The 22,262-nt window shown below is 45.3% G+C and overlaps 3 protein-coding genes across 3 annotated transcripts in view; 1 reads left to right on the top strand and 2 right to left on the bottom strand.

Moving 5' to 3' along the window:
- LOC132571162 (zinc finger protein 436-like) overlaps positions 1 to 22,262 on the top strand; it is an 87,019-nt gene that overhangs the window by 25,156 nt on the left and 39,601 nt on the right. The window lies entirely within an intron of this gene.
- LOC132571192 (zinc finger protein ZFP2-like) lies at positions 2,147 to 3,831 on the bottom strand. Its single transcript, XM_060237892.1, has one exon. It carries the CDS (start codon positions 3,794 to 3,796, stop codon positions 2,162 to 2,164), a length of 1,635 nt encoding a protein of 544 aa, XP_060093875.1. The 5' UTR covers positions 3,797 to 3,831; the 3' UTR covers positions 2,147 to 2,161.
- The window catches only part of LOC132570957 (gastrula zinc finger protein XlCGF57.1-like), a 33,295-nt gene continuing 17,291 nt past the window's right edge, over positions 6,259 to 22,262 (bottom strand). Inside the window, exons 3-7 of the mRNA XM_060237592.1 lie at positions 12,127 to 12,255; positions 10,204 to 10,315; positions 8,366 to 8,436; positions 6,684 to 6,810; positions 6,259 to 6,374 (exon numbers count right to left, since the gene is read on the bottom strand). Coding sequence (XP_060093575.1) covers positions 6,259 to 6,374; positions 6,684 to 6,810; positions 8,366 to 8,436; positions 10,204 to 10,315; positions 12,127 to 12,255 — 555 coding nt within the window. The remainder of the gene's footprint in view (positions 6,375 to 6,683; positions 6,811 to 8,365; positions 8,437 to 10,203; positions 10,316 to 12,126; positions 12,256 to 22,262) is intronic.

A 22,262-nucleotide genomic window follows, 5' to 3' on the forward strand; every position in this document is an offset into this window, starting at 1 on the left:
CCTAGACTGAGCTACAAGCCAAATTACCGCACACTTTTTTGTTTTCCAAATAAATTCATTAGGTAAACTTCGCCGTTCCTTCAAGGTTTTAGCATTAATTACAAAGGGCACATTCATTAGCAAATAAGTTTTGAATATTATCAACATTTTAATTGCATTAATGCAGGCTAGAATATAAAAAACTCTTGTCATAATGAAAGTTTTTGTTTAATGTCAAATATTACTGGTTGAAATTATCTTCTAAAGCATTTGAGTTTTCATGACTAAACTAAGTAGAATTTTTCCAATCACTTTTATCTTTTTTTATCCAGTTTGAGGAATCCAAACTTGACAACACATCATTAAAAGGTAAGATTACTGTTTTTCCACATTTGACTTATAACCTGACACAGCTGAAAAGAAGTAAAGTACAGAATGTAGCTGAGCACTGGATTCAACAATACTAGTTAAGAAGATTACAATGTCATCTGCATAAAGCATCAATATATAGTGTTCATTATCTAGGTTTTGACCCATTATTGAGCCAGAATCTCCTATTGCTAATAACTATTGATAAATTAAATAACAAGGCCAGCAAGAGAACACCCTTGCTTTACTCCTTGATTTATGAGAATTAGGTTTGATAACAGATAACAGTGAGACAAATGTGTTCTGGAAGTTCCATAAATGAATTTTGCCCTTGCCTTAACCTGTTTACTGAACCCAAGAGCCTGCAAACATTTCAAAGCCTCTTTGATCTGCATTTATGTATCTGGATGCAACTATTTTTAACCTGTTTGCAAACACAGAGGTAAGGATTTTATAATCATAGTTCAGTATGCTGATGGGATGGTAAGAGCTCACACTGGTAGGATCTTTACCAGGCATCAGTATAAATAGTATTCTGGACTCCTTTGCAGCAAGCAAAGGATGTTTCCATAAATTATTGGTAAAACTCTGATGAAGTACTTTCAAATCCAGCAAATTTGAAAAATGTTAAATTCTTCATTGATTTCCTGTAATCTAAATGTTAAGAACATAAGAACATAAGAGAAGCCATGTTGGATCAGGCCAACGGCCCATCAAGTCCAACACTCTGTGACACACAGTGGCAAAAAATTTTATATACACACATACACTGTAGCTAATAGCCACTGATGGACCTGTGATCCATATTTTTATCTAAACCCTTCTTGAAGATGGCTATACTTGTGGCCGTCACCACCTCCTGTGGCAGTGAATTCCACATGTTAATCACCCTTTGGGTGAAGAAGTACTTCCTTTTATCCGTTTTAACCTGGCTGCTCAGCAATTTGATTGAGTGCCCACGAGTTCTTGTATTGTGAGAAAGGGAGAAAAATACTTCTTTCTCTACTTTCTCCATCCCATGCATTATCTTGTAAACCTCTATCATGTCACCCCGCAGTCGACGTTTCTCCAAGCTAAAGAGTCCCAAGCATTTCAACCTTTCTTCATAGGGAAAGTGCTCCAGCCCTTTAATCATTCTAGTTGCCCTTCTCTGGACTTTCTCCAATGCTATAATATCCTTTTTGAGGTGCGGCGACCAGAACTGCACACAGTACTCCAAATGTTTTCCCTTACTGTGATAATGTAAAGATGTCAATTTTTGTAACGAATTCATTAATTTGGCTCAAATTAGGATTCCGGGAGGAATACTAATTGGGATAAAGATCACCAAACTCTGGTAAAAATTGATTGGGATGTGTTACTATCTTTCCTTTCATTCGTTATGGCAGTAATTGTATACATTCCCCTTCTTTTATTCAAGATGTAGCTGCGACAATGACACTTTACACACAGAGATAGCTTTGCCTCCCTTTCTGCCTCTTCCACATCAATTCTGCAGCTGTGCTTATGGCTCCTTTTAATTTCTCTCATAGAACTCTCATAGAATCATAGAGTTGGAAGGGACCTCAAGGGTCATTTAGTCCAACCCCCTGCACAGAGCAGGAAACTCACAAACACCTCCCCCTAAATTCACAGGATCTTCATTGCTGTCAAATGGCCATCTAGCCTCTGTTTAAAAACCTCCGAGGAAGGAAGGTTAGGATTTCTATGGTTAGGATACAGTTTCTGTTCAGAACAAGATCTTTCCAAAGGTTTCAACCCTTTGTGGACTCTGTGGTTCTCTTCAAGGTGTGAAATACAAGAAAAGCTTTTGTCACAGACTGGGCAGTAATACAGTTTCTCCTGAGAATTCTTCCATGTTGTTGAAGGAAGAAACTGTGAGTGAAGCTCCTTCTACTCCCTGAGCATTCAAAAAATTTCTCCCCATGTGGGTTCTTAGATGTCGTTGAAGATTGCAATTCCTGTTAAATTTCTTTCCACAATCTAAGCATTCAAAAGGTTTCTCCCCTGTGTGTGTTCTTTGATGCCGTTCAAGATAGCCACTCCAGTTGAAACTCATTCCACACTCTGAGCATTCAAAAGGTTTCTCTCCTGTGTGGTTTCTTAGATGCTGCTGAAGATGGAAACTCCTACTGAATCTCTTTCCACACTCTGAGCATTCATAAGGCTTCTCCCCTCTGTGAGTTTTTTGATGCTGCTGAAGATTGCCACGCTGACTAAATTTCTTTCCACACTCTGAGCACTCAAAAGGTTTCTCCCCTGTGTGGGTTCTTAGATGCTGCTGCAGATGGAAACTTCTACTGCATTGCTTTCCACACTCTGAGCATTCAAAGGGTTTCTCCCCTCTGTGGGTTCTGTGATGATGCAGAAGATTGCCCCTCTGACTGAATTTCTTTCCACACTCTGAGCATTCAAAAGGTTTCTCCCCTGTGTGTGTTCTTAGATGCTGTTGCAAGTGGAAACTCCTACTGCATTTCTTTCCACACTCTGAACATTCAAAAAGTTTCTCCCCTGTGTGGGTTCTGTAATGATGTATAAGATGGCAACTCCTATGGAATTTCTTTCCACACTCTGAACATTCAAAAGTTTTTTCTCCTATGTGGATTCTTTCATGCCGCTGAAGACTGACACTGTGACTGAATTTCTTTCCACACTCTGAGCATTCAAAAGGTTTCTCCCCCGTGTGGATTCTCTGATGCTGTTGAAGAGTGACATACTGACTGAATCTCTTTCCACATTCTGAGCATTCAAAAGGTTTCTCCCCTGTGTGGGTTCTTTGATGCTGTTGAAGACAGAAATTCCTACTGAATTTCTTCCCACATTCTGAGCATTCAAAAGGTTTTTCCCCTGTGTGGGTTCTTTGGTGCAAAAGGAGTCCAGATCTGTACTTGAAATACTTTCCACATGGAAAGCATTTATGTACCTTCCCATCAGAGAAACTCTTTCCACTCTCTGAGGAGATAAATGGCTTCCCTCCTGAGGCTGCAAACCTAAGAACGCTTTCCCAGGAGTAATATCCATTAAATAAGAGGGGGTTTACTTCTGAATAGACCGGCTTAGGATTCCTCTCTGAATGAACTACCTGATGTTGAATAAGGTTTGTTTTCTCTGAGAACCTCCTGCCACAGTCTGAGCAGCTATATATTTTCTCTCCTATATGGATTCTTTGGTGTATCATGAGCTCTTCTCCACAAAGGAAGCTCTTTCCACACTGCAGACATATATGGACCTCTCCCAGGTCCTTTTGCAAATGGATATTATATTGAGTTTCATCTGAGAAATTTAGTCCACACTCCCAGCCTTTGTATGTTTCCTTCTCCATGGGAATTACTTCACAGAAATGTTCTTGGCAAGGGAGGGGTTTATCCCTTATCTTCTCTGTGTGGCTTCCCTCCTGCTTCTGCGGTCCATCTTGATCCCTGAAGTTACATTTAGACTCTTGGTTCATGTCTTTTTCCTGTGAGAACCCCTGAAATTCCCTAACCATCTCGACATCTCCTACTGGAATAAAGAGAGAAGTCCAATCAGCACTCGCAAAAGAAACCAAGCCACCATTCAGGGATTCCTGATTAATGGATATGCATTTTGTTTCCTGATCCACTGGTCACACTTCTTCCCTAGACAGCCCTCCAGAAGAGCTGTTTCTGTATTCTGACCAGGGGTGGAATTCTAGCAGGAGCTCCTTTGCATATTAGACCACACACCCCTGAAGTAGCAAATTCTCCAAGAGTTTACAAAAAAAGAACCTTGTAAGCTCTTGGAGGATTGGCTACATCAGGGGGTGTGGCCTAATATGCAAAGGAGCTCCTGCTAGAATTCCACCCCTGATTCTGACTATCCCTCCCCTTCCCAAAAAAGGTGGCAAAGATTTGTTCCTCTACCCTTCACATTTGCCTTGCCATGCAGGCCTTTTAATGGTAACAAGTTAACTTTTACCTTGATCCAGGGCTTTTTTTGTAGCAGAAACTCCTTTGCATATTAGGTCACACCTCCCTGATGTAGCCAATCCTCCTAGAGCTTACAGGGCTCTTAGTTCAGGGCCTACTGTAAGCTCCAGGAAGATTGACTATATCCAGGGGTGTGTGGCCTAATATGCAAAGGAGTTCCTGTTACAAAAAAAGCCAGCCTTGATCTCATACCTAGTGTCTATTGCTAGACTGGTTATTGCCACAAAATGATAGGACAAAGAGCCTCCAACAGTGCAACAATGGCGAAATAAACTCTGGGAGTCTTTTGTGTTTGGCAAGATCTCACACAATTTCCTAATACCAGATTTAGCAAACTATTAGCAAAAATTTCAAGCTCTCTGGTACCCTGTGGTAGATTATTCAGCGCACCAAAACGTCATTCCAAAAAAATGCATTTTTTTTTAGATTTGCTTTATTTTTGATATTTTGACATATACCTCTGTATTTCTTTTGATAACTCTGATTTTCATCACTTTTGTATATCACTGGAATAATGATACCTGTTGTGTATTGTTTTCATTGATATGATTTCTCTATTACGCTATCCCCTTTGCTATAACCCTTATTTGTCTCAATACAGTTTTCTTTGTTTCTTTTTTTAAAAATACAAAAAGTGATCGTGATTTCTAATCCTGCAATTGTACAGAGAGTTGCCTTCCATGTGGCATGCAGAGAAGAGGAGCTAGTCTTCAGACTCCAAAAACATGACTGCTGGGGTTGGAGGAGAAGTTGGGACCTCAACTAAACCCCAAAGTTCTAAGGGAACCCCTGTGGTTTTTTGGAAGGGATGCCAGTTGCTGGGGGAGAGGGGAGGCCTGGATACATGCAACTCACCACAGTAGAAAAGGGCTGATGGGCCGTTTTTGACTCATTCAGCAAAGCTGTTATTAAGTAAACACAGGGATTTTTTTTGTAGAAAGAACTCCTTTGCATATTAGGCCACACACCCCTGATGTAGCCAATCCTCCAAAAGCTTACAGGGCTCTTCATAAAGGGCCTAGTATAAGCTCCAGGAGGATTGGCTACATCAGGGGTGTGTGGCCTAATATGCAAAGGAGCTCCTGCTACAAAAAAAGCCGTGAGTAAACGCCTCACCTTTCCCAGGAAAATCCAGAATGTACGGATACTGCAGCCCTTAAAGGGACTAACAGAGCCACAACTAAGCTCAGCCCAAGGAATAATTTCCAAGATCTCAGGCCCCAAAAGGCCTCCCTCCCTCCTTACCCAGGGGGCTTTATAATTCTATTCAACTAAGAGTTGCTACAAAGTTAAGCAGAAATCCACCATGGCTACTCTTTGCCATTCCCTTGATGTAATAATGAAGCAAACTAACTTGCAGCCGGATCACTCCGGAAGGAAATTTTCTGATCCCCTCTTGAGAATGTCTCCAGCCCTTCGTCTGTCACCACTGTAGTCTCTCTTACATCCCTACCTCCTTTGGGAGAGAGAAGGAGAGAACATAAGAGAAGCCATGTTGGATCAGGTCAGTGGCCCATCCAGTCCAACACTCTGTGTCACACAGTGGCCAAAAACCCAGGTGCCATCAGGAGGTCCACCAATGAGGCCAGGACACTAGAAGCCCTCCCACTCCCCCCCCCCGCAAGAATACGGAGCATCACTTCCCCCAGACAGAGAGTTCCAACAATACGCTGTGGCTAATAGCCACTGATGGACTTCTGCTCCTTATGTTTATCCAATCCCCTCTTGAAGAGAAAGAGAGAGGGAGGGAGAAAAGAGGAGGGAGAATGACGTACGCAGAAGGTCCCAGATTCAATCCCCACAATATCCAACGAAAAAGGGTCCAGGCAAATAGGTATGAAAAAGCTCAGCTTGAGACCCTGAAGAGCCACAGCCCGTCTGAGTAGACAATATTGACTTTGATGGACCGAAGGTCTGATTAAGTATAAGGCAGCTACTTATGTTTATATGTTCACCCTGGTTCTCATGGTGGCCTCAATATCGGCTGCAGTTGCCTCAGGACCAGCCCTGTGGATTGGGTCACTCCACCACACCGTGCTGTACACTGCCTTTGCTGCCACTCCAAATCCTGGAGTCCCCCTAGCGGGGGTGAGTACAGGGCCAAGACTCACAATCACATACTGCTATTCAATATTTTCATTCCTGCACTGCCTCAATGGAAGCAGCAGGACTGGATCTACATGTTTTTTGAGGGGGGCCAAATTAAAAAATGGCACCCCCTTATGGGCCATTCTATCTTATGGTCCCATAGAATACAATGGACTCCGTACCCAATTTGGCGTCCCCCCTCTGACGGCGCCCGGGGCAAGCACCCCCCTCTGCCGCCCCACCCCTGGATCTGGCCCTGGGAAGCAGTTTGTACTTTTGGCACCGATGAAAGAGCCTTACCCAGAGAGACCACGCTCCCAAGGTTGTCCAGCATGACTTCCACATAGAGAGCTCTTTGGCCAGGATCCATCAGGGCCCACTCAGCTTCAGTGAAATACACGGACACATCCTCAACAGAAACTGGACACTGAAAGAAAAGGCAGATTTCTGCATCAGAGATCATGCCAAGCAAGGCTCTGTACTCTGGAAAGCGGCAGGCTGGAAGGGTGCAAGATCATCAAGTTCAACTTCCAGGGTCATCCAGTCCAGCCCCCTGCACAATGCAGGAAATTCACAAGTACCCACCTCCCATGCCCCCAGTGACCTCTGCTCCATGCCCAGAAGATGGCAAAAGGATCCCTGGCCAGACTGGCCTGGAGAAAAATTGCTTCCTGATCCCTAAGGGCAATCAGCATTTCCCTGGGCATGTAAAAAAAGAGCCACAAGAATGCAACCCTTCCTGCCCTTTTACTCTCACAATCAAAGTTCACAGAATCAGCACTGCTGTCAATGGCCATCTAGCCTCTGCTTAAAAACCTCCAAGGAAGGAGGGCCCACCTCCTTCCGAGCAATACTCCCTCTAAGCTTCAGAGTCTTGTGAGCAAAAACTCTACTTTGTGAGCTACTAGCATTAAAGTTGTGAGCTACTGCATAAATTACTGTGCTCTAGGGCCATTTTTACTGAGCTAAGGCAAAAATGTGTGAGCTGGAGGCTAAAAATCTGTGAGCTAGCTCACGCTAACTCAGCTTAGAGGGAACACTGCTCCCGAGGAAGCCTGTTCCACTGAGGAAACACTCTAATTCTCAGGAAGTTCTTCCTAATGTTTACCCAGAAAATCTTGATTTAACATCAACCCGTTGGTTCTCGTCCTACCTTCTGGACATTCCACACAGTCGCTTGTATTACAGTCCTTCAAGTACTTGAAAATGGTGATCATATCACCTCTTAGCTGCCTCCTTCCCTGGCTAAACATGCCCAGCTCCTTCAACCTTTCTTCATAGGACTTGGTCTCCAGACCCATCACCATCTTCATCGCCCTCCTTTGGACCCATTCCTGCTTGTCTATATCCTTCTTAAATTGTGGTGACCAAAACTGAACACAATACTCCATGTGAGGTCTTACCAGAGCAGAGTAAAGTGATACCATCACTTGGTGTGACTTGGACTTCTTCTGTTGATACAGCCCAAAATTGCATTTGCCTTTTTAGCCACCGCATCACACTGCTGACTCATGTTCACTGTATGGTCCACTAAGACCCCTAGATCCTTTTTCACACTGTCTACTGGCAAGACACGTCTCCTCCATCCTATAATGATGCACTTAATGTTTCCGACCTAAGTCTAGAACTTTACATTTATCCCCGTTAACATTCATTCTATTTGTTTTAGCCCAGTTTTCCAGCCTGTTAATATCATCCTGGATCCTGTCTCTGTCTTCTGCCATACTTGCTACCCCTTCCAATTTAGTATCAACTGCAGATTTAATAAGGATTCCCTCTATTCCTTCATCCAAATCATTTCTAAAGATGTTGAACAAAAGAGACCCCAGGACAGATCCTTGAGGCACTTCGTGTGGCAGAGGTAAAGGAAGTGGCATTCAGAGACTCTCTTGCTTGAACACCTTGGAAGCAACCACAGGAGCAAAAGCCCTCTGAGAAGTGGGGCAAGAGGGCTCAGGCTTTCTCCTGTTCCTCTCCCCTACCTGGACTGCAGGGGCAGCAGCTGTTTTCACTTCTCCACAAAACTGATGGCTCGACACCATCTCTTCACTGCCTGTGAGGGAGAGAACATTGGAAGAAAGAATGTTAGCCTAGATTTCATACTTAGTCTGAATCCTGCTTCATGCACCTGTGTTCCCAGAAAATACATAATGATGCTGAATAAAATCAAGAAAATACATGATGATTTTGGATAAAATGAGGGAGAGGTGGAAGAGAAGAACCAGGTTCTGATGGACCTCAGGGAGGGGGATATAAATGCTGCCAACACATTTCAGACACCTGTGACCCTTGAAACCCAGAGCTCAAAAATGTGACAGCCAGGACTGTTTTTGTCATTACCTAGAAAACTATAATATCTGGAGGGCTTTTTTTGTAGCAGGAACGCCTCTACATATTAGGCCACACACCCCTGATGTAGCCAATCCTCCTGGAGCTTACAGGGCTCTTAATACAGGGTTTACTGTAAGCTCCAGGAGGATTGGCTACATCAGAAGTGTGTGGCCTAATATGCAAAGGAGTTCCTGCTACAAAAAAAGCCCGGTGACAGCATCCTTGCTCAATCAGACCAAAAGCCCAGGCACACTGATCTTTCACCAGTCAGGACCTCCCATGTGCGCTCGAGTCCGGGCTTCCAGGAGAATGGGGGCGTGGACAGAAATGACATCAAATGATATGTTGTCATCACATCTGTCTGAAAACTCAGACATGAGATTAATGCATCTGAAAACTCTAGGGTGATCTTCAAACACACAGATGTCATGAAAAAGCTCTCCCTTAATTAATGTACTAAAATAAAATATTTTTAACTAGTAATAAGGCCCATTGTGAAGAAAAATACAATGGGCTCCAGAAAGAGGCTCTGGGTGAGTGTCCCCGCTGCTGTCTTCCCACCCACACAAGTGAAAGCATTCACTCCTTCCCCACCTCAAGGGGAGCTGATCTCTGCCATCTGGAGAGCAGTTGTAACTCTGAGTGATCTCCAGCCCCTCACCTGGAGATCAGCAACAATGGTTCCCCAGGAAGAAATGTAATAATAAATGTTTAAGATGCATAGTTATACCATGGTCACAAATGAATACAGTACTGATAACACTTAGGACAGTTTATTATGTGGAATGTGTATTATTACATTTATTGTTCTGTGGATCACAGATTAGTAGGAGCCAGTTTGGAACAGCAATATTGATTGATATTATGACGTGTGCAACAGAAGGTCTTTCAAACTGTTGTTATAAATTTCTGTAATGATTGTGAAATTATGGGACATCCCTGCTGAAAGTAAATGTGTATGGAACAGTCAAGACTCTATTATAAACATTTTATTATAGTACATTAATTAAGGGAGAAGTTTTTCATGGCATTTGCATGTTTTGAAAATCCCTGTTTCGTGCTGTGAGCCTTAACTTTTGTAATTAACTCAAGGGTGATAACAAAGGTTTTCTACAGTGTCTGCTGATACTCTGACATTAGGTCTAGGTTTTCAGCAGGATGAGACATCGGTGTGACATCATGCCCACCCCTGACCCACCTTCAACATTCCCAGGGACGTCAGGTCAACTTTTCTTTTTTTTTAGCCACCTTAAGTCCCTCTAATGGAAGGTAGATGAAAACATTTTAATTTCTGTGAATAAGAATGGAACTACCCTCCACCAATCTGTAAAATTCCCCCTTCAACTGATCGGCCATTATTACATCCTTTGACACCAAGTCCCAGAGGTCACTCTGTGTTGTGTGTAGAAGTATTTCCTTTTCTCCTGTCCTGAACCTTCTATCCAACATGTTCACAATGGGCCCAGATGTGGGCACAAGGCACCCTTACCACGTGAGATGGCATCCTGGGCAGGCTCCTGGGCCTGGGCCCTCTGCTGTTCCTCCCAAAATCTTTCCTCCTCAGAGAGCTTCACTTCCATCTTCACAGATAGTCCCCTCATCTGAAACAGCAGAGAGAGAAGGGTAAGAAGAAGGTTAAAGACCAAAGAGATGAATCTTACCCTGTTCCCACCCTCACCCCTGCATTGATTAATAGAGCTCAGCTGTTTCAACCACAGTGGCAAGCAGGGGTGGAATTCTAGCAGGAGCTCTTTTGCATATAAGGCAACACACCCCTGATGTAGCCAATTCTCCAAAAGCTTACAAGGCTCTTTTTTGTAAACTCTTGGAGGATTGGCTGCATCAGGGGTGTGTGGCCTAATATGCAAAGGAGCTCCTGCTAGAATTCCACCCATGGTGACAAGAATCAGGGTTGGGGTTTGTATCAACTTTGGTCAAGAAAGCTTTTGATCAAGTTCCTCATCAAAGGCTCCTTAGTAAGCTCGAGAGTCACAGAGTGAAAGGACAGGTCCTCTAGTGGATCAAAAACTGGCTAATTAATAGGAAGCAGAGTGAGTATAAATGGGCAGTCTTCGCAGTGGAGGACGGTAAGTAGTGGGGTGCCACAGGACTCAGTACTGGGTCCCATGCTCTAACTTGTTCATAAATGATTTGGAGTTGGGAATAAGCAGTGAAGTGGCCAAGTTTGCAGATGACACTAAATTGTTCAGGGTGGTGAGAACCAGAGAGGATTGTGAGGCACTCCAAAGGGATCTGTCGAGGCTGGGTGAGTGGGCGTCAACGTGGCAGATGAGGTTCAATGTGGCCAAGTGCAAAGTAATGCACATTGGGGCCAAAAATCCCAGCTACAAATACAAGCTGATGAGGTGTGAACTGGCAGAGACTGACCAGGAGAGAGATCTTGGGGTTGTGGTAGATAACTCACTGAAAATGTCAAGACAGTGTGCAATTGCAATAAAAAGGCCAACGCCATGCTGGAAATTATTAGGAAGGGAATCGAAAACAAATCAGCCAGTATCATAATGCCCCTGTATAAATCGATGGTGCAGTCTCATTTGGAATACTGCGTACAATTCTGGTCGCCGCACCTCAAAAAAGATATTATAGCATTGGAGAAAGTGCAGTAAAGGGCAACTAGAATGATTAAAGGTTTGGAACACTTTCCCTATGAAGAAAGGTTGAAACGCTTGGGGCCCTTTAGCTTGGAAAACGTCAACTGCGGGGTGACATGATAGAGGTTTACAAGATTATGCATGGGATGGAGAAAGTAGAGAAAGAAGTACTTTTCTCCCTTTCTCACAATACAAGAACTCGTGGGCATTCGATGAAATTGCTGAGCAGTCGGGTTAAAACGGATAAAAGGAAGTACTTCTTCACCCAAAGGGTGATTAACATGTGGAATTCACTGCCACAGGAGGTGGTGGCGGCTACAAGCATAGCCAGCTTCAAGAGGGGGTTAGATAAAAATATGGAGCAGAGGTCCATCAGTGGCTATTAGCCACAGTGTGTGTGTGTATAATTTTTTTGGCCACTGTGTGACACAGTGTTGGACTGGATGGGCCATTGGCCTGATCCAACATGGCTTCTCTTATGTTCTTAAGTGTCTGGGTGGATATATATTAGGCAAGGAGGCCTTCCTCTAAGGTTGAGCATCACATCTTGAATGGACTGAATGAAGGCACCTCACCTGCTCTGCCTGCCTCTTCTCCTCTGCCTGACTCTGGAGGAAACCTTCAGCCAGGGCCACCGCCTGTGAACTGGTCTCCGGCCCGCATCCTCTGACCCAGCTCTCCATCTCCAGAGGCAGGATGGCCAGGAATTGTTCCAGGATCACCAGGTCCAGGATCTGATTCTTGGTGTGTCTCTCTGGCTTCAGCCAGTGTTTGCAAAGTCTGTGGAGATGGCTGCAAACCTCTCGGGGCCCAACAGCTTCATGGTAGCAGAACTGCCGGAAGCGCTGGCGGTGTTCCTCTGAGTTCATGGCATCCTGATGCAGGATCTCTGGCACACCTCTTTCCCACAATTCAACACCACTCCCTGCCTGAAAGGAATGGGAGTCTTTTATCAAACTCTTCCCACTTCCTGGTCCTTCTGGGTCTTGCTCTTCCATCTTCATCCTCTTCTGTGGGGTCACCTCCAACTGCAAAAAGATGCCTTGATTTATTTGGAATGAAGAGGGAAAGGGGAATATATCAAAAGGGCAGAAAGGAAGCTAGAGAGAATGGCACCGCATCAGTGACCCTGGTCAAGGCACACCCAGGATTACCCAGCTGAATTAGGAGAGTCCTTGTTGCACGGAATGGATCAGGATTAATGTCATTACATATCAAGCTTTTAAAGATAAGCTTGGTTGGTCCTATATTTTTGTGTAAAGCCCTGGTTTTGAATATCCAATGAAAGAATCTTTTAACAATTGATTCCTAACTGTTTAAAATATTAACTATGGACCCAAAAATATGTAACCCATGACTTACAGTTATTATCTTCTCTTTTCATATACCTGGAACCTTTCTAGTTATTCTTATATTGTAATATGCAGTTATGTAATATTCTAGTACTCTTTTTCCTTCTCCCTTTTACCCTAACCTTTCCGTCTTTTTAGTGTAAACTTAATAAAACTACTTAAAACAATAAAGATATGCTTGGTTGGTCGTTTAGGAAACTAAGTAGTCCCTAAGTAGGCACACTGCAGAGGGCTCTGGAATAGAGCAGAGAAGTGCTACAAGCGTGAGGTTTGTGGCTTAGCAGCTGGGGGAGTTGCTGAAAACTTCTGAGTTTGTGTGAAGGGCTGAAGGTGAAGGTGATAGAAGGTGATTGCTGCTGATTGATTAGGAGTGGCTGTGTTCCCCACCCTCTTTGCATTATTAAGCTGCGCCCTGCCAGAGAGCTAAAGGGCTCTTGGCCTGTGGCTCTTAGCCTGGGGGCTGTGTAAGGACCAGGAACCCAGATTCCTTGTGTTCCCAATAAGGTAAGTAGACTCTCCAGGCGGGGAGCCACATAAACAAACAGGGTTTAAAAGGGGACTGTATATTTTTAAAAAGCTATCATGAAGGTAGAATGCCAGCAGGGGGGTGGGGGCTTTCCAGTGTTTTGCATTGAGTGTCACATGTATGACTATCTGCCACTCCTCCACTTGCAGCTGCTGGAATGGCCTTGGGTCAGCCATAGCTCTGGCAGAGGTTGTCCTTGAAAGGGCAGCTGCTGTGAGAGCCCTCTCAGCCCCACCCACCTCACAGGGTGTCTGTTGTGGGGGAGGAAGGTAAAGGAGATTGTGAGCCGCTCTGAGACTCTTTGGAGTGGAGGGCGGGATATAAATCCAATATCTTCTATCTTCTTCTTCTTCTGCCCACAGGACAGAAGTCTTGGGTGTGTGCTCGATGCAAGGAGCTCCTGGTCCTCAGGGAACGAGTTCGTACCCTTGAGGCTGAGGTGACTGATCTGGAAAAGCAGAGACAGTCAGTTAGGCACTCGGAGAAGACTCTCGGGGATGGGTTAGATGAGCCCCGCTCTGAACGTGGCAGCCCCGTTGCTGCCAGGGAGCACGAGGGTTGAGAGGGAACAGGACACTGGGCTGAGGATAAGGGGAATGTGCCCTCAGAAGGGACCTCTTCTTCAGTTGGTGAGCGGAAATCCTTTTGCGCCAAGGAACCATCCCTGGGTGGGGAGAGAGGGCGGGGTCTTGGTAGCTGGTGATTCGATCCTTAGGCAAGTAGACAGCTGGGTGGCAAAACCGCATACTGACCGTATGGTGACGTGCCTGCCTGGTGAGAAGGTAGCAGACATTACGCGTGTAGTAGATAGGCTGATAGACAGTGCTGGGGAGGAGCCAGTGGTCGTGGTGCATGTTGGCACCAATGATGTGGGGAAATGCAGTCGTGAGGTCCTGGAGGAAAAAATTAGGCTGCTAGGTGGGAGACTTAAGGCCAGGACCTCCAAGGTAGCCTTCTCAGAAGTGCTACCTGTTCCACGTGCAGGGCTGGAGAGACAGGCACAAATTAGAAATCTCAATGTGTGGATGAGACGATGGTGTAAGGAGGAAGAGTTTAAGTTTGTTAGGCACTGGGATGCTTTCCGGAACAAGCGGGAGCTGTACAAAAAAGACTGTCTCCACTTGTCCCCGGATGGAGCCAGGCTGCTGGCGCTTAAAATCAAAAAGGTGGCAGAGCAGTTTTTAAACTAAATCTTGGGGGAAAGCCGACTGGAGATGAAATGTCTCTGCTTCGGGAGGACTCATCTCAAAGAGATGAAGGGTTAGCTGTTACTTTTCTACCGGGTAATGGATGAGAGTTGTCCACTGAGATGGTGACAAACAGAATGGACTGCCTGCCAGAGTCTTGAGGCGGCAGGAGGAAGGTGGCGGGCCTAGTTTGCCTGGGAAATTATAGATGTTTGTACACAAATGCTAGAAGTCTTCAAAGCAAAATTGGTGAGTTGGAATGTTTAGTGTTGGGAGAAAACATAGACATTGTGGGAATTTCAGAAACTTGGTGGAATTAGGAGAATCAGTGGGACATGGTAATTCCTGGATATGTTATATCGGAAGGATAGGGAGGGAAGGGTTGGAGATGGGGTGGCTCTGTATGTCAAAGAGCGCATACGGTCCAGTAAGACTGAGGTTAGAGAATTAGATTCCCTTCTAGAAATGCTTTGGGTTGAAATAGAGGACTCAAAAGGAAATTTAACTATGGGAGTTTGTTATCGCCCACCAAATCAAAAGATAGAGGACGACTATAATATGATGGAAGGCTTAAAGATAGTGGCTAGATGTAAAAACTGTGTCATCATAGGTGATTTTAACTGCAGATTGATTGGGTCAATATGTGTTCTGGTCGAGAGAAAGAGATTGAGTTTCTAGATGCTCTCAATGACTGTGCTATGGAACAGATGGTCTCTGAACCTACCAGGGGTGGGGCGATCCTGGATTTGGTCCAAAGTAATGCCCAAGACTTGGTGAGAGATGTAAAAGTGATCGCACCGCTTGGGAGCAGTGACCATAACGTTATTGATTTCATCATTTGTATAGATAGAGAGTTGCTCCAAAAGACCAGCACAACCACATTTAACTTTAAAAGGGGTAAATTCTCTGAGATGAGGAGGCATGTGAAGAGGAAACTAAAAGGAAAGGTAAATACAGTCAAGACCCTTGGGGAAGCTTGGAGGCTATTTAAAACTACAATCCTAGAAGCTCAGATAAAATATATACCACAAGTTAGGAAAGGCACAAACAGGTATAAGAGAAGGCCTGCATGGTTAACAAACAAAGTAATGGAAGCTGTAAAAGGTAAGAAGGACTCCTTTAAGCAGTGGAAAGCTAGTCCAAGTGAGATTAATAAAAGGGAACACAGGGAGTGGCAAATCAAATGCAAGACTGCGATCAGGCAGGCAAAAAGGGATTATGAGGAGCATATTGCAAAAAACATAAAGACCAACAATAAAAATTTATTAAAATATATTAGAAGCAGGAAACCAGCCAGGGAAGCAGTGGGGCCCTTGGATGACCAAGGGCTAAAAGGATTACTGAAGGAGGATAGGGAAATGGCTGAGAAGCTGAATGCATTTTTTGCCTCCGTCTTCACTGTGGAAGATGAGAAGTGTTTGCCTGCTCCAGAACCACTTATATTGGAAGGGGTGTTGAAAGACCTGAATCAGATTGAGGTGACAAGAGAGGAGGTCCTACAACTGATAGACGAATTAAAAACTAATAAGTCACCAGGTCCGGATGGCATACATCCCAGAGTTCTGAAAGAATTCAAAGTTGAACTTGTGCATCTTCTGACAAAAACATGTAATCTTTCATTGAAATCTGCCTCCGTTCCTGAGGACTGGAAGGTACCAGATGTCACCCCCATCTTTAAAAAGGGTTCCAGAGGAGATCCGGGAAATTACAGGCCAGTCAGTCTGACTTCAATACCAGGAAAGTTGGTAGAAACCATTATTAAGGACAGAATGAGTAGGCACATTGATGAACACGAGTTATTGAGGAAGACTCAGCATGGGTTCTGAAAAGGAAGATCTTGCCTCACTAACCTGTTGCATTTCTTTGAGGGGGTGAACAAACATATGGACAAAGGAGAGCCGATAGATATTGTTTACCTTGACTTCCAGAAAGCTTTTGATAAAGTTCCTCATCAAAGGCTCGAGAGTCATGGAGTAAAAGGACAGGTCCTCTTGTGGATCAAAAACTGGCTAATTAATAGGAAGCAGAGAGTGAGTACAAATGGGCAGTCTTCGCAGTGGAGGATGGTAAACAGTGGGGTGCCACAGGGCTCAGTACTGGGTCCCATGGTCTTTAGCTTGTTCATAAATGATTTGGAGTTGGGATTAAGCAGTGAAGTGGCTAAGTTTGCAGATAAGAACATAAGAGAAGCCATGTTGGATCAGGCCAATGGCCCATCCAGTCCAACACTCTGTGTCACACAGTGGCAAAAAAATTTTATATATGCACACACACTGTGGCTAATAGCCACTGATGGACCTCTGCTCCATATTTTTATCTAAACCCCTCTTGAAGGTGGCTATGCTTGTGGCCACCACCACCTCCTGTGGCAGTGAATTCCACATGCCAATCACCCTTTAGGTGAAGAAGTACTTCCTTTTATCCGTTTTAACCTGGCTGCTCAGCAATTTCATTGAATGCCCACGAGTTCTTGTATTGTGAGAAAGGGAGAAAAGTACTTCTTTCTCTACTTTCTCCATCCCATGCATTATCTTGTAAACCTCTATCATGTCACCCCGCAGTCGACGTTTCTCCAAGCTAAAGAGTCCCAAGCGTTTCAACCTTTCTTCATAGGGAAAGTGTTCCAGCCCTTTAATCATTCTAATTGCCCTTTTCTGGACTTTCTCCAATGCTATAATATCCTTTTTGAGGTGCGGCGACCAGAACTGCACACAGTACTCCAAATGAGACCGCACCATCGATTTCTACAGGGGCATTATGATACTGGCTGATTTGTTTTCAATTCCCTTCCTAATAATTCCCAGCATGGCGTTGGCCTTTTTTATTGCAAACGCACACTGTCTTGACATTTTCAGTGAGTTATGTACCACTACCCCAAGATCTCTCTCTTGGTCAGTCTCTGCCAGTTCACACCCCATCAACTTGTATTGGTAGCTGGGATTCTTGGCCCCAATGTGCATTACTTTGCACTTGGCCACATTGAACCTCATCTGCCACATTGACGCCCACTCACCCAGCCTCAACAGATCCCTTTGGAGTTCCTCACAATCCTCTCTGGTTCTCACCACCCTGAACAATTTAGTGTCATCCGCAAACTTGGCCACTTCACTGCTCACTCCCAACTCTAAATCATTTATGAACAAGTTAAAGAGCATGGGACCCAGTACCGAGCCCTGCGGCACCCCATTAAATTGTTCAGGATGGTGAGAACCAGAGAGGATTGTGAGGCACTCCAAAGGGATCTGTTGAGGCTGGGTGAGTGGGCGTCAACGTGGCAGATGAGGTTCAATGTGGCCAAATGCAAAATAATGCACATTGGGGCCAACAATCCCAGCCACAAATACAAGTTGATGGGGTGATATATATAATTTTTTTGGCCACTGTGTGACACAGAGTATTGGACTGGATCGGCCATTGGCCTGATCCAACATGGCTTCTCTAATGTTCTTAAGTTCTTAAGAACAAGGTTCGAGTTGAGTGGCACCTTTGTGACTGATGATAATGATTATGATGATTTGCAAATTGCCCAATTCTTGTACACACAGGGCTTTGGGCGATGAACAGAAAAATTTTGAAAACACGTAAAAATAGAATTAAAATGCATTCAAGATCTGATACCATCAGAAATCGAAGAGAATTATGGGAACACCACCTAGCATTTTTACACCACGTTCTAATTGTGATATAGAACCAACGTTATTGTTTTAATGTTTTATTGTCTTAATGTTTGATTACTGTGTTTTTAAGACACCAGTTTGGCTTGCTAGCCGCCGTGAGCCCGCTTGCCGAGAGGGCAGGCTATAAATGGAATAAATAAACTGTGTGTACACACACATATCTTGAGTAAAACATTGTTGGTCTCAAAGATAGCATTGGACTTGAACTTGGTTCTCCTGCTTCAGACCAACATGGTTCCCACCCCCACTCCGAATCTGTCCCGACATGGCTCTTCTTAAAATTCGGTCTCTGGTGATTGGGCATCAGCAACCTGTCCCCGAGGCTATGTCTCAAAGTCAACCAAACCCAAGACCAAAGGACTGGCATGGGCTATTATAGACATTTCCTCAGTAGACCCAAAGCAAATGGCTAAGAAAGGGCTCTTCCAGCAGGTAGCAAAGGGGAATTGAGAGATGAACATTGCACTTTTCCAGGTTAGGCATAAAGGCTTCTGAGATGAACAGGTGCACAGGAAAAGCAAAGGAACACCCAAGGAAGTTGCAGATGGGGGGGAGGGCACTGGCCTGAATGCTTGGCATGAAGGCCAGCCAATCATCATGAATAGTTCATCCCATTTGATCACAGTTGGAACCCTCTCTTTACCTCCTGGCTTACCAAACAACAAGAAGAAGGTGGTGTTGGATTTATACCCCGCCCTATACTCTGAATCGCAGAGTCTCAGAGCGGTCACAACCTCCTTTACCTTCCCCCCTGACCCCAACAGACAGCCTGTGAAGTGAGTGGAGCTGAGAGAGCTCTCCCCAGAAGCTGCCCTTTCAGGGACAGCTCTGCGAGAGCTATGGCTGACCCAAGGCCATCCCAGCAGCTGCAAGGGGAGGAGTGGAGAATCAAACCTGGTTCTCCCAGATAAGAGTCTGCGCACTTAACCACTACACCAAACTGGCTCTTAGAGTTCTTCTGGGCATCACCCTTAATGGGACCAGAACTCATTAATCCTGGTTTGCTATTGAAGCCTTTCCCCAGGGAAGAACGAAGTGGAGTGGGGGTGGCAGGTGTACCTTCTGTGACTGTAGGACTTCGCGTGCGAGCACACTTCTTCAGACACAGCGAAACAAGAGGTCTTCAACCACTGCATACAGGTAGAGAGAGGGCGAGGTGGGGATGAGTTGCCAGGAAAGGCTAATTAGAGTCAAGAAGCAGAAGCAACTGGGCAATTATAGTGGAGAGTGGATAAAAGCAGTTGATAAGAATGGCAGCAAATTAGCATACAAATGCAAGAATTAACAAACAGATGTGAGAAGTGAATTTGAGTCCAGTGACATCTCCAAGTCCAACCATGTTTAATTCTGGGTAGAACCGGTATTTATAAGAATAAAGAATATAAGAATAACCGGTATGAATAAAACTTTGTTGGTCTTAAAGGTACCACTGGACTCAAACTTTGTTCTGCTGCTTCAGACCAACACGGCTACCTCCCCCCCCAAAAAACCCCACTTTCTGTGAGGGATCTGTGTGTCTCTCACCTGGCCAAAGGCCGCTGTGGCTAAGTTCTCCCTACCAAAACCCCCAGTGGCAGGTGAGGGAATAGGCCATTTTGCCACAGCTGCCTCCACCAAGTGGCCTTCTGAGAGATGCGGCAGGAGCAATATGCTTGGAAGAAGATAGCAGATTTATACCCCACCCTTCTCTCTGAATCAGAGTCTCAGAGCGGCTTACAATCTCCTTCCTCCTCCACAACAGACATCCTGTGAGGTGGGTGGGGCTGAGCGGGCTCTTACAGCAGCTGCCCTTCCAAGGACAACTCTTGCAAGAGCTATGGCTAACCCAAGGCCATTCCAGCAGGTCCAAGTAGAAGAGTGGGGAATCAAATCTGGTTCTCCCAGATAAGAGTTCGCGCACTTAACCACTACACCAGACTGGCTCTCTGAATAGTTCTGCTTCCTTCCCTGTGCATCCCCGTGGCAAAACACTGCTGGATGAGGGGACCTGAACCCATGTCCCCCCTGGTGTGTGTTTTTTCTCCAGGACTCCTGCTCCTCAGGCCATGATTCTCATAGGGATGGGTTCCCAGGTGTCCTTCATCCCTCCTGGCCTTCTGGTGGTGGGCAGGCTGAGATCAGAGGGCCTGGCGCTCCCTCCACCTGTCACAGGGGAGTTGCCTTGTGCTGTGACTGGTGGGCCTTGCTGGTGTTTCCATGGACACCAGTGGCGTTTGCTAGGTTCCCTGGTTGTTGTTTTTTTATAATTGCTCTCTCCTGGCTGGGGAGCCTCCAATACCAGCAATCAGCCCCGGTCCCACACTGGAACTGCATCAAGGTCTTAGGATGGGGCTGTAATGGATTCCCATTCAGGGAGGAGTCCTTCCCTTGCACATAATTCCCTTTTTCAATAAAAATGGACCCCCCCCCCAAAAAAAAAGGCTCCCCCCCCCCGCAGAACTAAAATGAAAAGCAACAGAACTCCAGTTTCATCCATTAATTTTTTCTTGTACTAAAAGAGACTGATTATTTCCCCCACACACACACACTGAACTCCAGTAACATGGGGGAGCAAAACTGATGTCTCATAGGGTTGCCAGCAATGTTCCCTCTAAGTGCAGAGTCTTGTGAGCAAAAATTCTACTTTGTGAGCTACTGGCATTAAAGCTGTGAGCTACTGCATAAATTAGTTTGCTCTTCCAGAGGTAAGACAAAAATGTGTGAGCTGGAGGCTAAAAATCTGTGAGCTAGCTCACGCTAACTCAGCGTAGAGGGAACACTGGTTGCCAGCCTCCAGGTGGGGCCTGAAGATCTCCGAGAATTCTGTCATCGGAATACAGAGAACAGTCCCCCCCCCCCGAGGGGGGGGGATGCCTGCTTTGGGGGCTAGGCTCTATGATATTATACGTCACTGAGCTCCCCCCCCCCCCAAAGTCCAAGAATTTGCTATTCAGGAGTTGACAACCCTGCGACTTGATAGCAGCCTCTTCTTGTTTTTCAGAATTAAAATGACGAGCAACTGAACGCCAGTTTCATACATTGAATGTTCTGGTGTTTAAAAGACGCTGATTATCCCCTCCCCCTCCCGCCGACCTAGTGGCATAACCGATGCTGACAGCAGCAGCCCTCTCTCCCCCCGCCCCAATGACCTACTTGCAAGTAAACTTTCCCTGGATCCGACTGCACGGCTTTCCCTCCGCTGCTGCGGATCTGAAGCTCTTCCTCCCTTTGACAATTCAGAACCTTCAGCAGCCCCCTCCCTCCAATGCAGCGGAAGAGCCTTTCTTCTTTTTGCCCCCCTCCTCCTTGCTCGGCCTCTCTAGCAAACAGCTTTCTCCCGTTAACCCGTGCAAGGCCGGAGACAAATGAAATATGCTTCCAATCCCGTTTCCAGCGCCCGGCACCAAGTCAACGAACCGGACTTCCATATCAGCCATGCTCTGCGACTCAGTGGGGCTGCTCAGGAGCAATGTTCCCTCTAAGCCAGGAGTGTCAAACATACAGTTTGGGGGCCGACTCAGGCCCCTCCCGCAACAGGCTGTCATCTGCTTCCTTCTCCCTCTCTCTTGCTTCCTTCTGCATCACAGCTTGCTTTGCAAGGCTTGCTCAATTGCACAGGAGCTACAGAGCAAAGCCTCTGTTTTCTCCATTGGCTGAGGCTCCTCCCTTGGGGAGGAAGGGAGGAGGAATAGCTTGCTTTGCCAGGTTCTCTCAAGTGCACAGCAGAGTTACTGAGCCAAGCCTCTCTTCCTTCTATTGGCTGAGGCTCTTCCCCCTGCTGGTCCCCTGGGAAGGAAGGAAAGAGATAGAGCTTACTTTGCCCAGTTCCCTGGATCCCATGGGAGAAATACAAAGAAAGCATCTTTAAGACCAATGAGTGCTAACTTTTAAAGCATATTTTAAGTTTTTAAATATATATATATTTGTGTTTGTCTGTATTCTTTATAAAATTTGTATCTCTGCTAACTAATCTTAAATAGGTATGCACATGGCTTGGCCCAACACGACATGGCTCGGCCCAACAAGGTCTCATTTATGTCAGATCTGGCTCAGTTCAACACCCCTGTTCTAAGCTGCAGAGACTTGTGAGCAAAAATTCTACTACTACTACTAGTATTAAAGTGGTGAGCTACTACATCAATTATTGTGCTCTGGGGCCATTTTTCCTGAGCAAAGACAAAAATGTGTAAGCCAGAGGCTAAAAATATGTGAGCT

Source organism: Heteronotia binoei, chromosome 5 (assembly GCF_032191835.1).
Source record: "Heteronotia binoei isolate CCM8104 ecotype False Entrance Well chromosome 5, APGP_CSIRO_Hbin_v1, whole genome shotgun sequence".
Taxonomy (NCBI): domain Eukaryota; kingdom Metazoa; phylum Chordata; class Lepidosauria; order Squamata; family Gekkonidae; genus Heteronotia; species Heteronotia binoei.

Excerpts from the sequence above, each read along its gene's own strand:
- LOC132571192 (XM_060237892.1), bottom strand. The coding sequence starts at position 3,796 with ATGAACCAAGAGTCTAAATGTAACTTCAGGGATCAAGATGGACCGCAG.